Raw genomic sequence first — 15,079 nt, 5'->3', positions numbered from 1 at the left:
TTTTTTATTGATCAACCAAGTCATTTGTTCAGTGGTCTGTACTTTACATGGCCCGACTGAACCTTTTGCACACCTTTTCTATAAGAATCAATATGTCTGATCAAATTATCCRCAACTRAAATCCGGATATTTGTTTTGTCACCACAAGGCATACTGTTTAATCTCAGACTCTTRTGGGATTTTCATTGTGTTTAAACTCAGATTAGTTTTTCCCAGAAACTGAAGCTAACAGGTCGTAGAGGGGCCAAGACCAACGTAGCTTCTACTGTGTCCAACCCCATAWATATCATGGTAGTTTATGTGAGTGCTTTGTAGAACCTTTAAACAATCTTGGTTTTGACTGGCATTTACAAAGAGGGCAAAAATAKTTTTACAAAGGAAAKGGGGTTAAAAGGTAGAGTATCCTGTTAAATATACCTATCCTCAATTAGAATAAATCCAGTACAGTTGTTCTTAGACTAACAGCTGGTCTCAGAGGGACCAGGTCCAAAGCTAAATGTGTCCATCTTAAAACTCATTCTCACTGTGTTTTTACAGTCTGTATTTCTTTGGTCTTCAAACAGTTTGACCAAAAGTTATCCTAAAATGGTAGAAGGTCACTTCGTTCTATGTCCCTCTTAGACTAGCTGTTTGTTTCATCCTCTGTGTCAACTTATCTGGATTTGTACTAAATCAGGATGCCAAGACTTATCGGTTACAGGAGGGATAGTTATAGCTTTTSATTTTTTTTCTGACAGATCTTCTCATAGCAAAATTCAGAACCTTCACTTTTATTTTCTGTGTGTGTTCAAGTTAAGGTTGCATTTATTTCGTATAACATGTCTTCCGTCTCTTTTTGTGTGTTTTTTTTTGTTTGTTTTTGCAGAACCACACGTTGACTCAGCACAGCAGCTAACGTGGCAGAGCTCAGTGCCGTGACCAAGAACAAGGATCGCATGACGCACAGAACCAATCCTGACCGCCAATTACTGTCGGCGTATTTTCCCACTGACTGACTAGTCCTGAGCATTCGATTCAGCCCCACCGCCAGAAACCACACCACAGAAGAAGGAGAAAAAAAAGAAGAAACAAAAGCAGAGAAAGAACATAAAAGAAGCCTTTCGGTTCTTTACTAATCATTGTGTCCAAAGTAAAGAAAAGGCCATCTTGTTTGTACATAGACTTCTTTATGTGTTCCTTATCTACAGGTATATTACAATCTTATACAGTATTTGCCATTGTACAGTTAAAAATGTTTGTCTAAAAAAAGAGTAAAGGAGGGAAAAAAATATCATTAAATCTGTCAAAGAAAATGGGTATTGACCCATCGTGAGAGGAGGCGTGCCATAACGAGCACAGGACTCTTCATCACTGGCACTCCTTCGTGGTGTATACAGACAGTCAATCCTTATAAGGTAAAAATTTTGGAAAAAAAAAAAAAGAACTGAATTCACCAGCATAGGCAGATACCTTGTCTGTGTGTCTGTCATACAGTAAGCATGGCTGCCGGAGGAGCAGCTGTGAATGACGGYGCAACAAATCTGCACTGCCTGTGCTGAASTTCATGCGAGAGACGGGAAAAACTAAACAACACAGAGAAGAGAAGAAGAAAAAAAACAGGACAGGGGACAGACAGGATGCTGATATATGCAAATGCAGTGACACAGATTTGGAAAAGGCTAGCTCCTCTGGTTGGCTCGTGAACAGAGGCGTGAAGCTCCCATGTGGCTCTCAGAGCGTGGGGAAATCTCCGGCCCACTGATTCAACCTGTACATTTCTGTTATTAATGTTTACTGCTTGTTGAAGCCAGAAGATTACTGGAATTTTCTCCCTTTTTTTTTTCCCATGTTTTGTTATCTCTGTGTATTTTTCACAATTTGAATTTAGGGCATGAAGACTGAGYGCAAACTCAGACTGTCTCGGGGATACAACCGTAGTTCTAAAACGCCGTCCCTGGCTCTCCTGGAGAGTGTCCGCCCAACCCTCTTCCTTTGCAGCGTCTCATTGCCCACTGCTCAAACTGGAAGCCACTGTGGCACCATACAAAACTCCTGACCCATCCTGTATTGTAAATGTTTTGCATTCATTGAACCTGAGATGCACTTTTGTATGAAACTTTCATGTTTTGACATTTTGACTGAAAATTGTTCGTATACAGTTTACAGGAAAAACACGATCTCCTGCGGCAAAAAGGAAAGTTATCTCTGATGTTATTAAAATGTATTGTACAAATATAGAGTTCTGTATTTGGCAGACCTCATTTTTTTGTGTTGCACATGTGATGGAAATAATAAAAACTGTATGAGGAAATGGCTTTAGTGTCGCGTGCTTTCTAAAAGCTTTGTGTGCGGGAGTGTGTGAGAAAGCAAACACAATTAACCCATCAGACAAGACCTATGACAGCGCAAGCGCAATTATAATCCAAAGCTTGCCCGTTTTTTTTTTTTTTTTTTTATTGTATCAAATTGCATCCTATTTTTCCTCACTCCCTCGTGGCAGTCGCTAACGAACATCTGAGCATCTTAAGGGAGGTCTTTGTTATTAATGACTCCATTACCCATCACCCTGTGCGGTCCCATTCTACACACCCTTGCGTAAGGTCTATTTAGGGAGCCTCCAGCGCTCCGGGGGACCTGGGAAAAGATTCTCCTGCCTTCACAGAATRGGACATTAGCATCTGTCTGTCTCAGCAAATGATTCATCAGTGGTGACACGAAAAGCTGCCTACGATTTGTTGAAGCGTTCACTTTTTGTTTTGAAAAAGCCTTGCTCTGAAACTGAAGGCTTTGTAACTATAACAAGACACAACAATAACGACAAGCATGCAGTGGTTTCTAAATCACGTTTTCTAGTGGATGCCAGTACAAAATATTGCATTATTTACCATGGTAAACGCAGTATTATTCCCACAATTTTTACATTATTATGGTCCTCTCTGTTCAAATCATACACTGGGAAGCATAGAGGATGTTTTTTGGATGAATATGACCCCACAGTGCAAAGCACAAGAGAGAGGGCAAAACATAAGACGCATGTAAAAGAAATAGTCTTTACTAAGTAATCACTGAATCCAGTTTAGTGGGGTTTGCTGTGTTTCTTGTGAAGTGTTTTCTGACAAACTGCGTTCTCCCTATGTTTTATTTATTTTTTTGTTATTACACTGTATTTGTCGGCTATACTTACTTTTTTTTTGTACATTTTTTTAAGTTAATTTTGTTTTGTTGTGTACATATTGTCCACTTTATAGAAATAATCACGAAACAATTTTCCAGTGCAGCATGGTGAATGTCCTCTTACTCATTTACTTTTACTTAGATGTCCAGTCTCAAAGATTCTCATTGGCTAGCAGGATTCAATTTCTATGATGAAGATTAGATCAATTATAGACAAACTGCAGCCCCACATCCATGTCGGAGATGGTACATCCCGGCATTAAACTGTCACAGGAAATGCAAGCTGGGCATCCATTAAACAACTTTGCTAGCATCTCCCTTTGCCAGACACTTTTAATAAGCTTCAAGGGCATTTGAACAGATCCAGAACTTTGCTTTGCCAGAGATGGACTGGCCCACATCATCCATTACATTAAATTGGGTGGTGGCCTCCAGCTCATATTTATGATTTAATTAAATTCACTTGTGAGGCGTATCAAAACCACTGCGGCCTCGCTTTTAAGCGCCAGCCTAAGCAGCTCAACGCGCACACACGTGCATGGCTACATACATTAGTGCGCACACACGCGGCGTGTTCCTGACACACGCCCAAGTGCGAGACTTTGTAGGCGCTTTGGCAGAGGGTTCTCTAGGGTTCATTTAAAGCAATATAATTACACAGCTCCCAAGTATTCTTCCATCAGAAAGCAGCAGAATGGATGGCTTGTTCAGAGATAAGTCAGCCTGGCTGATCCTCTACAGTGCCGTCGCACTGCACATAACCTTAATGCAAGTGGCACTTAATGTTGCTAAGAGCCTGGCCAATCCTTAATGAAACTGGCCAGTGGGGCCAGATGTTTGGGAGTAGCTGAAATGGTGTTGTTTTTATCTAAGACGCATTTAAAATAACATTTGTTTGTTTTTATGGGATTTTTTATTTATTTATTTTTAGACTTAAGAGCCACATACCTGCAGTCCTCTCGAGGAAAAGCAGCAGTCTGTGTTAAGACTTTATTAAAGAAATATGAGCTCCTGCTGAAGCTGTGCAACATGCTGCAGTCCAGAAAGGTAAAAATGTGGCCTTTCATCCCTTTTGAACAAATATACATTCAGTGCTTCTCCCTTGTGTTCCAGTGTCCTTGCTTTTGCTCTTCTTTGGTGCAAAATTTAGTTTGGTGAAAACTCCACATTGTTAGGCTGTGCATTCCTCTGGCTGAAGGAGACCTCAGAGATCTCTTATGGCATTCAATATGTGCGCCCAAGCATGAGATCCAGCTCCATTTGGCTGGGAGATCCACTGGGACCGTCTGAGGTAACCTAATCTCTCACACCAGCACTTCACATCCACAGAGCCATCTTTTCACTTCAGAACTATATTAGCAAAATGGACGTCTCAACTCGACTATGTAGCCCCATCAGGATGTTTTTGATGAACGCAAGGTCTTTGCTGTTGTCCTATGGGTTTTYCTTGTGTAATTTTGAGCATTTTATTTTTAAAATGTGACAACAGCAGCAAGTTTTACACTGTTTCTTTGTTCTAAAGAATAAATATACAAGCATGCCTCACCAGATTTTTTGTTTTCAGAAAACAAAAAGTKAAAGGAGCAAGGTGTCAAAGAATGATCAGTTAGATAAAAATATATATATGTTTCAAATACTGGTAACTAATTTTACAAGGAAATTTTAATTATAATAAAAGCAGACAATACATGAAGGCTAAGTTTTATCATTAGGACCTTTGTCAGTACTGTTACCCTAAACAGAAAACTGAGCCAAAACCCTTCATCAAACAGTAAACATCATCTTCATCACACTGTGAAACAAAGCTGGAATAAAAAGAAAAAGAAACTCAAAGACAGAAAAAAAAACAGAGAAAAAATTTCATATAAAATAATGATTAATAGAAAACATTTTTGAAAAATATAAAAACAGATATTTTTTTATATATGTAGACAATAGTAAGCAAACCATATGGCCAAAGACACAATTTTAGTGGCYATTATAAAGTAAACTTAGAACAAAAATAMAAGCAAAAAAATTCTAAAGAAGACACTGGAAAGAAAAAAAAGACAAAACAAACAAAGGAAAACAGAAACAAAGCCAGAAAAACACTAAGAAATTATCTGAAAGAATTGTGGCTCAATTTAAGAACCAATAAACAAGTTTTCCATTRGTATAGGTTTATTSCCAAAAACAAATAATCAACCAAACACACATTTCCTTACTTTGGTTAATGTTGAATCAAACCTAGCAGATGAAAAAAAGCAAATAAAAAGCCATGTWAACCATGTAATCAGCTACACATTTATAAGTAGAACTTTCCATTTTTGYTGCTTTTAYGAGTTTAGGTTTTGGTTTCCAGAGTCCTACTCTGTGATTGTCTGAAAAAAAAGGCTAATTATCAGATTTTAAACTTGAAACTGAATGGTAATAAATGAAAAGTCATAATTTCTCTTTCATTAATGTTCTAATGTCTGTAATCTAACAGTGCAATACATTCACTTCTAATCTGGGTCTAATCCATAACAACTCAGTTCTCTTCACGGACAAACAAAAACTCTCTCCTCCACTGTACCCTCCTCTAATGATCCCCATGTCTCCTGCACTGGGAGAACTGAAGGTGAGTATCACCCTCCAGTCATCTCCCTCTGCCTCACTAAGATAGACACCTGAAATAGACAAGCCACTCTCCCCCCCTTTTTTTTTTCATTTTATTTCTAGTATATCTGTGTGACTGGATGGGGGAGGATTTTCAAAAATGTATTAAACTCCAAGCAATGAAATATAGACCAGGTGGGGTCAAATTTCCAGTAACTCTCTTGGCTCCGTGTAGCCAGCTCAGTTTGGTGTGAGTGAGGAGGACAAGGGAAGAGCCTAACAAGAGGAGTGAAAAGGGAAAGATACTATCAATAATGCAGAGTATGCTGTATGGGGCTGAAGGTAAAAATGGAAAACACACTGACTGATACATAGAAGGGCTTGCTGAATCCTAGGCTGTACTTAAAAGTTTTTAAACATGGTAGAAGTTTTTACACAATTATTATTATTTTTGCTGCGTCTTTCCTTTATACAGAATGTCGAGTCGCACTTCAACGTTTTTGAGTAAATACAAAAACCAGCTCTGCAATCACGATTTAATTTGCTAAGGGTGAAAAGTTGCTTAAACTAAGCTCCCCAAAAATAACAAAAACAGATGTAAAAATGCCTAAAAGTTCTCATAAATAAAATGGAACAGAAATAATATGTAATGTCCCTAAGTGGGGAAATTAAGTTTTCAACAAAATGACAGGAAAAATGGAGGCATGCAGATTCACACAAAGCAAAATTTTGTAAGAATTTATTAAGAATTAGAGACTGTGCAGTAAGGGCTCGTTTATTATACGAGGAGAGAAAATATTGTACGATTTTTAAAAATAGCATCTTTGGATTCACAAAAAAATGTGCAACTGAGTAAAATACTAGGATAAATGACCCATATCTAAGTGAGTTCTAGAACCAATGAGGAACAAAGTCACTAACACCTATCAGCCCGTACAAATAATACAGGACCACATTTGCATCACTTTACGACTTAAAAACTGCTTTGCGTAAAGACCTGAAGCATTTAAGAGTGGCAACAAAGCAAAAATGCAAATCTGCGAGGGGTGAACATGGTTTCATCCATCCGTCCATTGTCTATGCCCACTTATCCTTGCAGGGCCRCGGTGGGGTCTGGTGCAGATCTGCAGAAGTCATTACAGCAAGAGGCGAGGGACCTCGCACAGGTCAGCAGTCCATCTCAGGGCAACGCGGAGACACACAGGACAAATGACAAACACACTCACAAACACACTCACACCAAAGGGGAATGCAGAGGGACAAATTAACCAAACAGTCATTATTTTTTGATAGTGAAAGGAAGCCGGAGTACCCGGAAAGAATTTYGCATGCACAGGGAGAACATTCAAACTCCATCCAGAAAGTTTGAATGGCAGGGATTCAAATCCAGAACCTACTTATATGTTCTTATCCTGTATTTAGTGCAACTTACCATAAACTCCAAACAAATGTCCTGGCAATCCTTAGGAAAACCAAGCCCACAGCAAGATGCTACCACCTCTTTTCTCATCACGCTCTGCCCTCCAGCAATCCCAGTCTCCATTCCCACAGTTCATTCATGTCTCCTCCTCTCCCTGTGCATCTTTTGTATTGTAAACAACTCACAAAAGCATGACAAGGTCTCTGCAAAATGTTCCCCTCCACCTCCTTTTCTCCTCTCCCAGCTATTTGTTATTGTCTCCTCGCTATCGTGCACGAGTTTGTCTCCATCGCATGTTCTTTCTTCTGTTTTTCCTCTGCGTCAGAAAAGCAAAAGTTAATTAAATATGGAACGAGATGGAGCAGCATCTCTTTAAACCATCATGTCATTAAAATGGCATCCCTGGGAGATCAGCTTAAAAGGAGCCGGAGAACAATGTCTCCTCAGTTGGATATTTATGGGGCTGGTTATGTAAACATGCTCTCTTTATTCGCTATGTATATTTCATGTAATTATCACTTTTTGTAGCTCTGCCCCCTTGAGATTCATGGAGGCAAGAAGTTACTGGGGGAATGTCATTAGAGGAGACTATTGTTACAGAGCTGCTGTGATGCCGCACAAGAAAGGTAGATTTTCATCCTGGTGAAATCTTTTATCTATATTTGACTTCATCGTATAAAAATCATCAATGTCTTTTTACATTGCATCTCCAGCTAAGAAAGAAAGAAAAAAAGAAAAAAAAGCCCAGGCCTTCGGTTCCATTCTCTGCAGTCGCCCGTCTTTAATAAAAAGTACAGCATGTTACAGTATTTTGTTCTCCTCCCAGCATGCATTTGATCTAGACACCGGGAAATTCACTGATGATTTATCAGTTTGCCAAGAAAACGTTGATGCCTCTTTCTCAGCCTGCCCATGCCTCCGTTTATTAGAGGCACTGAAGATCTGGAGTGAACTAGATTCTTCTTGCAGAAAACGCCAGTCACTGGTGCTCAAAGGCCTGGCGCCAGCTGACGGGAAGCCGCTAATTAAGAGGGCTGGAGAGCCAGTGGGGCACCTTACGAAACACGGGCACCTGGGTTTCACATGAGGGGGGCTGGGTGTCCATCACGCTTTGCCCGTGTTGCACAGAGAGCTCTGCAGTCAGCTCTGCCGCGCTGCGATGTTGCTCTGTTTTTACGCGCGCATTTTCAGACCCAGCTCACACAAAAACCACCGCTACTCTCCTTGTGCTTCCTCACTCAGCTGGGGGCCATCGCAGAGAGAGACATCATTGTGTTGCACGATGAAAATATACATGTCAAGGTGCATTTCCTTTAAGTCGGTTGCACTTAAATACATCTGCAGCAAGGTGAACGCACACAATAAAACCTATATGCACACAGGATTTAGAGTCCCACGCACAAAACCTAGCGCTCCTCCTCTTGCTATTGTTCACCGAGTCTTCTTTGCTGTAGGGTCAAAATGTCTTTAACTAATCTAAGTGGCTTCGACTTAGGGGACASTATGAGGTCTGYCATGAGTTCTGTCATTACGCTTTCGCGCACCAGAGGCAGATAGAGCTCCCGACCACCACTGAACCTCCCYGTATTGCYATCCAATCCGACACCACAGATGCAGTAAACCTAAGTGAACCGCAGTTTCKAAAGTCGACAGCAATAACCACTGCAGAATTGCTTTTAATCAACGTCTGAAATGAGGGTGACTTGAAGCGTCGCCCCATGCTGATTAAATGTAATTGTTTAATTGCCAAGTGCTGGGAACCCATCCTAAGAGGATTCCAATGGAATTATTTAATCTCTAGTCAGGAGGTGCACTGCAGGAAAAAAAGAGGAGGAAAAACGGAAGAAGTGAAAAGGCCAAAATCAAGCAGAAATAGTCTTTTTTTTTTTTCTTTTTAAGTGTGTCCCTGATGAAATATTAACTGTGGTTTACATTTAGCTAGCTGAGAGAGTGAACAGTCTGTGCTGGAACTTCAGCATCGGAAGGGGTCACGGTTCTGACCTCTTTCTGCGCAAAGTGGTTTGATCTTGTCTGCAGGTTCTTTTCTGTGTTTTGGCAACATTCTGTAGTGGTGCAAATGTAGAATATTGTGCTGTTCTTTGTAGAAGAGAGTCCAAGGACGCAAAAATGCCTTCAACTGYTAGCATTAAAATACAGTGGTTTCAGTTTACATCTGATACTTTTAATTGCATATAATCCGATTAGAAGTTAGATTTTTAAGATTAAACAGATARTGTGGGGTTTTTGTTAAAAGATAATAAGCAGTTACTGTAAATACATCACCTGCAGTAACTCCATTTACGTTTTAGTATAAAGCCAGATTAGTTGGTCATGGAGGTTGAAGCTAAAGACTTGTCAGCAGCCCAAATTTCTCACAGGGGTTATGCTAATGCAAATTATGCTAATGCCGAAATGAATTTTGAACTGAAGTTATTTCGGTGACGGTACAGATGAGAACATCATCCATGAAGAGAAAAACACAAAAAACGCCAAGATCTTGTTTTCTTTGTGGTCCTATTTAATCAACCTTTACCAACTGCATGCTTGCATTAGATGGTTATTTATCYAGCTGATAAATATCCATGAGAAATGGAGGTAGAAGCCAGGGATCTTTCTGTGAGAAACAGGTAATGTATTTTGACTCAAATGATTCAGAAACATTCGTCAAACTCGTTTAAGTCCTCTTTCTTTCCCAATTTGATGCTCRGCTAAATTTMAATKAGTTGTTTTCACCACATCTACTGCTTAAGGCCACTGAGTCGATGCCATATGGTTGGCTGTTTTAGCAATTGAAAAGGTGTACCTAATAATATGTCTTGGTTGGTGTATGTTATTCTGYCTGTAAACATTTGTAATGTCTTTATAAATAACATCACATAAGGTGCTTTGCCTCCATTGCWGGATATGGCATCTCTTAGAAAAGCTAATCAGACACCAGATCCAACTAAATTAGATCTATACTAAATAAAGTATGGAATACTAAGTGYACTAAATGAGATGGAGATATTAAGTCCAACAAAGTGGCAATGAAATGTAATAAGAAGCTTTAAAAGAGGTTTATCTGATCACAGAMGTGTCTTTGCTGAATGGACTCTATAAACCTGACTCTTAGCAGTTGTCTTCTGTTTGGGGTCACACCCCCCTCAGGATCATTGCCTCCGGTCATAAGCCTTGACCAAGAAGAGCAGGATGAAAACACAGGCAAACACACACTTCTTCACATGTCTTAATTATTATCTCCCATTGGAATTTCCCTTTGCTTAGACCAGTTTAAGCTGGCATGATCCCCAGCACTGCCTCAGTCAGCGGCCAATAAGATTGGCACACATGCCATGACATTTCAATCTATCATCAAAATCAATAGCAGTATCCCCCACTAATATCACTGCAGACAGTGCACAGAGAAAGTGCTCTTGCTGTCACATTTGAGAGTAAACCCAGCTTTGCCATTCTGCTGAGGACTGCAGTTCTGTCAACCCCAGGGAAATGCGCCTGCATCCCTCTGGTCAGAGCTGCACTACTGTCCCCCTCAACCACGTAGTGGGCTGAGCGGGGAGCGAGAGGTGGGATGGGGGGYGGAGGGAGCATAGCAGAGGCTTTGTTCCCTGCAGCTGTGCCCTTATTCCCAGCACCTGACCAGGGGGCCAGATGTGCACACAGGCAATAGCAACAATTTGAGCAATGCAAGTCCCCTTTGGGACCCAGACACCTGCAAATGAATCCTCAGGATCTGACACAAAGGCATAATTAYAGGTCTAACAAGTATGCATCCGGAGAGAGAAATGTTTAATCTTATCAAATCAAGCTTACATAGAGACAGAGGTATCGGAAAACAGTTTTGCACTCTCAGCATTTCATGCACACATCAAACAAAAGTAGTATGCGTTTGGCACAAACCCAGAAACTATAGGGCACAATGTGGTCATTCACAGTGAAATCCATTTTAATTATTTCCTCCCAGGCTTTCCACAAAATCCATCAGCTAGCGTCTGAGATAAGTGTGTTGATKAAAGTCTTCACTAGCATTCCTGTGAAACAAAAATGTATAGATAAATATATATTTTAATCAGAGGTCATTCATTAAAGCCAAGTGGATAACATTTTAACTATTAAAGTGTATTATTGTTAAAGGATAAATACAAAGCATTCAACTGCAAAACRGCTATCTCAGGCAGTTTGTAACATCAGCTGAAGCAAAGAACATGCCACAATAACATATATCTAAAGAAGACCATATGGAGGATGTGGCAAGAGCACAGCCACATGTGATCATTATTGTCATTATTGTAAAAATGAATACACTTTTTCTTTTAAACAGCAAATATACACAATAACATCAATGTAAACCCGATAAAGCTGATGAAAAGTGTTAACATTTTGAAAGCTTGCTTCAATACGTTATTGCACAGTAAAGGTTAATGGTGACATCTAGTGGTACAAGAGAATATGCACACCTTTTCATACTGTAAAMTGTTTCAAAAACCTCCCGCCGTCGAATATTTATTTCTGATGAATTTCAGACAAAGAAAAAAAATTATTTGAYGCCTCACATGAAATTAAAGAGGCTCATAAACCTCTAAAGTTGATGGTTATGAGGAAACTGAAAGCATAGCAGCAGGAACAGAATAAGTTTTGTTTKTCAGTTCAATCCRTTTTATACRCCTTCATGTTGCGACCACAAACTTCTGCATAGTTCATTGGGATTTCATGTAATATGTTAACAAAAAGGAGCAGATAATTATGTTGTAAGAAATTTTTGTCAGTATACAAGACTGTTATGTCTTTTGTAGAAGAGTGGCAAGTAGTACAGTAATATTAAAATAAAGGCTAAACGAAAAGCTTTAGAYAAAAGCATATCCCTATTCTTGAATGGCCCAGTTAAAGTTTAGAATCCAACMGAGACAGGACCTAAAAGACACTCTTTTTCTGGTTGAGGATGTGCTGTAATTGTAGAATTAGCTGGTTCYACAAAGAAGAACACTACTAATTGCCACCTTGTGTTAGTCTATAACATTAAATCTCAATAAAATACACTGKAGCTTGTAGAAGCAGAGTGACAAAATGTGAAAAAGTGCTGTGTTGTTTCCTCCCCTCTTTGACAGCAGAGGGTGATATTGGCATGTTATCATCCAGTTTTGGCAAGGATTCAATGTAGAGGACAACACCTTAAAATATCATTTTAAAATATCATTTTTATTAAAGATATCTAGAGCATATTCTTCTGATACGGACACTGACACAAACAATAAATAAATCAACATATTCCATGACTCCATTTTTTTTTCTAGCGCATAAGAAAAATGTCCATCTTCAACTCCTAAGATGTTTCTTGTTTTGTACAAATGGCAAAGAGCTACTTAAAAGGTGCATTTACTTCTGATAAATAAACAATAATATTTACTTTTGCGAATATGCACATGATAAAGTATTCCCTTCCTGTTGAATACAAAAAAAAAAAAAAAAATCAATCAAACATTACAAAATGCAGTTGGAAACTTAATTACGACCCGTATGACAAATTGTTGGACACAGATTATTTTAATCTGCTTTCAATCAATTGTTTTGGCACATTGTCTGTCTGTGTCTTCCTGTCACTGGCCAAGGCGCAGGGCAGAGGAAGGCGGAGTTGTGTACCGCTTTGGGCAGAGGATCTTGCTGAAGGCCCTGCGGAAGCTACTGTGGCACAGTGGGTACAGGAATGGGTTAATAGCTGAGTTAAGCCACAGGAGCCAGAAGGTGACCTCATACCAGTGATGCTGGATGCATCGCCCTCTGCAGGCAGCACGGATGATCATCAGTAGGGTGTATGGTGCCCAGCAGATGGCAAACACACATACTATGATGGCCAGGGACTTAGCRATTTTCTTATCCCTGGACAGACGGCTAGGCTGAGCAGCCCTGCTGGTAGAGGGATCCAGTTTACCCAAACAAGGGGAGGAGGTCTGAGAGTGGAAGGAGCCTCTTCCAGGCAGCTTTATCCCAAATCCCCAGTTATGGGATAGAGGGACGCCTTCTGTCTGGGCAGAAGCCGGTTCACTTGCCTGAAGCTGGTGCTGAAGTTGGGCCTCCCTATGGTGGCGCCTTCTCCTGCGTATACTCAGGTAAATGCTGAGGTTGAAGAAAGCCACCGAGATGAAAGGAGAGAAAAACTCCAACATGGAGGCACTTAGCAGAAAGTACCAAGAGTAATAGAACTCTGCAAAGCACTCATCCTTTGGCACGCGGCTTCTGCCCACCACCAGCTCCCAGAATATGATAGCTGGCCCATACAGGACAAAGGCCAGCACCCAGACTGCAATCATCTTGATTATGGCTTGATGAGTCATGCTCTGTCTGGCTCGATAACTTACCTGCAGAAAAAATAAGCATAAATCAGAAAAATCACTTGGATAAACCTGCAAATAGTGCCACTGTCTTCGGATATTACAAAGATATCTGCAAATGCCTTATTTTTGTAACCATAACAGCAATAATATATGCTGTGTTTAGAATGATTGATTGATAACATAAAGAAATTTTTTTTTGTGATCATGGACTAAAATCATTTGTTCAGTAGGGGGAAAAAAAACTACTGACTGATTTTCTACAATTAATTTTGTACCACCATTGTTGGTATAAAATGTTTTTAAAATAGATGAAAATAATTTTGGGGGRTGAGGGGTGGTGGAATTTTACTTTACTAATTCAAATTGGTCAGTTATTTGCATTTTTATTTGCAATCTATTGAAAAAGGAAGGTTAAAACCAATAATCTCCAGATGTGACAGAAATGCAGCAAACAGACGCTTCAAGTCTTATGCTCACAGTGACGCATGGTTGGAGATCTGTGATGCTGAAGGCTTGGAAACTTTGTTAAAGTCTATGGCATCGTAAAAAAAAATGTTTAAAAGAAATCTGATGAGCTCTCAGAGAAAAACAAAAATGTATTGTCCCCATGTCTGTTAGGATAAGAATAATTTAAAAAACATAACCATATTAACACAGGGACACAAAATCAGCTGTTTTTTAAAGGCCATCTCACTCTGTAGCCCCAAATCCTCTCAAAAAATTATTTTTAGTTGAGCTGAAGAGAAGAGAGCATAAGACAGGACCCAGGCCTCTGAAAGGTACAGAAAGATTATGCAAAGAAGAATTGTCAAAAATTACTCTYTGTAAACTCCAACCGGATCAAATGCTGCAGAGAAGCWCTAAATGCCGTTCTGGCAACRAAGGGAATGCACTGCCAATTAACGACAGAGGTGCCGGCAATTCGGAAATCAATGATTTTCTACAAATAATTATTTCTTAACAAAAGGACATATGCATGGTAATGTTCAATAAATTGCAATATGTGCTTTGATTATGCTTATTAGATTAAAATTACCTTTTGAAAATGCATCCTTCAAGCAGATCATAAACAAAACTTTCATTAAGTCCACATTTCTGTATTTTTTTACATTAAGCTAACATTGACCATGGGTTACCAACACAAACTATGTCCAACAATCCAACACCATGTAGTGTTTAAAAGTGTGTGAATGAGTATTAAGCCAATGAAGCACCTCTCATGACCACTCGTCTCAATTAATGTCACATCCTGTGTCCCTGTCCACATCCCTTCTCAGCAGACAGCAGACTTTAGAGCCTCTCCAGCTCCTCTGAAAATTTCTCMCTGTGCTTCTTTCTAATTAGCTTTAGTGCAGAGAATATTAAACCTGGATCCACTTGTGTTTGTACAAATTAATTTGTACCTGACTCCGAACCCTGCTACATGTCAATCATCTGCCGAAACCAAGAATTATAATGTCCAATGCCTTGGATTCATACATCCTACATCTCGAGGTTTTTCATAATTTCCCCATGACAACCACAAATCTCACTATACTTGAAATGGAATATGGCAAAAGTCTCCATAAAATGCATTAGGTTTACACTGTCTTTTTTTTGTTTT

At 39.6% G+C, this 15,079-nt stretch overlaps 1 protein-coding gene and 1 non-coding gene across 2 annotated transcripts in view; one reads left to right on the top strand and one right to left on the bottom strand.

The window, feature by feature from the left end:
- LOC103479571 (uncharacterized) overlaps positions 1-2,294 on the top strand; it is a 25,254-nt gene extending 22,960 nt beyond the window's left edge. Inside the window, exon 3 of the transcript XR_001777529.1 lies at positions 866-2,294. This is a non-coding gene — a transcript (uncharacterized LOC103479571). The remainder of the gene's footprint in view (positions 1-865) is intronic.
- An 8,777-nt stretch (positions 2,295-11,071) lies between these two features.
- Positions 11,072-15,079, bottom strand: part of LOC103479572 (histamine H3 receptor) — a 9,351-nt gene continuing 5,343 nt past the window's right edge. Inside the window, exon 3 of the mRNA XM_008434078.2 lies at positions 11,072-13,500. Within this exon, the coding sequence (XP_008432300.1) occupies positions 12,742-13,500 (759 nt within the window). The 3' untranslated portion in view covers positions 11,072-12,741. The remainder of the gene's footprint in view (positions 13,501-15,079) is intronic.

Source organism: Poecilia reticulata, linkage group LG17 (genome assembly GCF_000633615.1).
Source record: "Poecilia reticulata strain Guanapo linkage group LG17, Guppy_female_1.0+MT, whole genome shotgun sequence".
Taxonomy (NCBI): Eukaryota; Metazoa; Chordata; class Actinopteri; order Cyprinodontiformes; family Poeciliidae; genus Poecilia; species Poecilia reticulata.
Note: the sequence above shows the minus strand (reverse complement) of the source record. Positions and strands in the feature narration are given on the sequence as shown.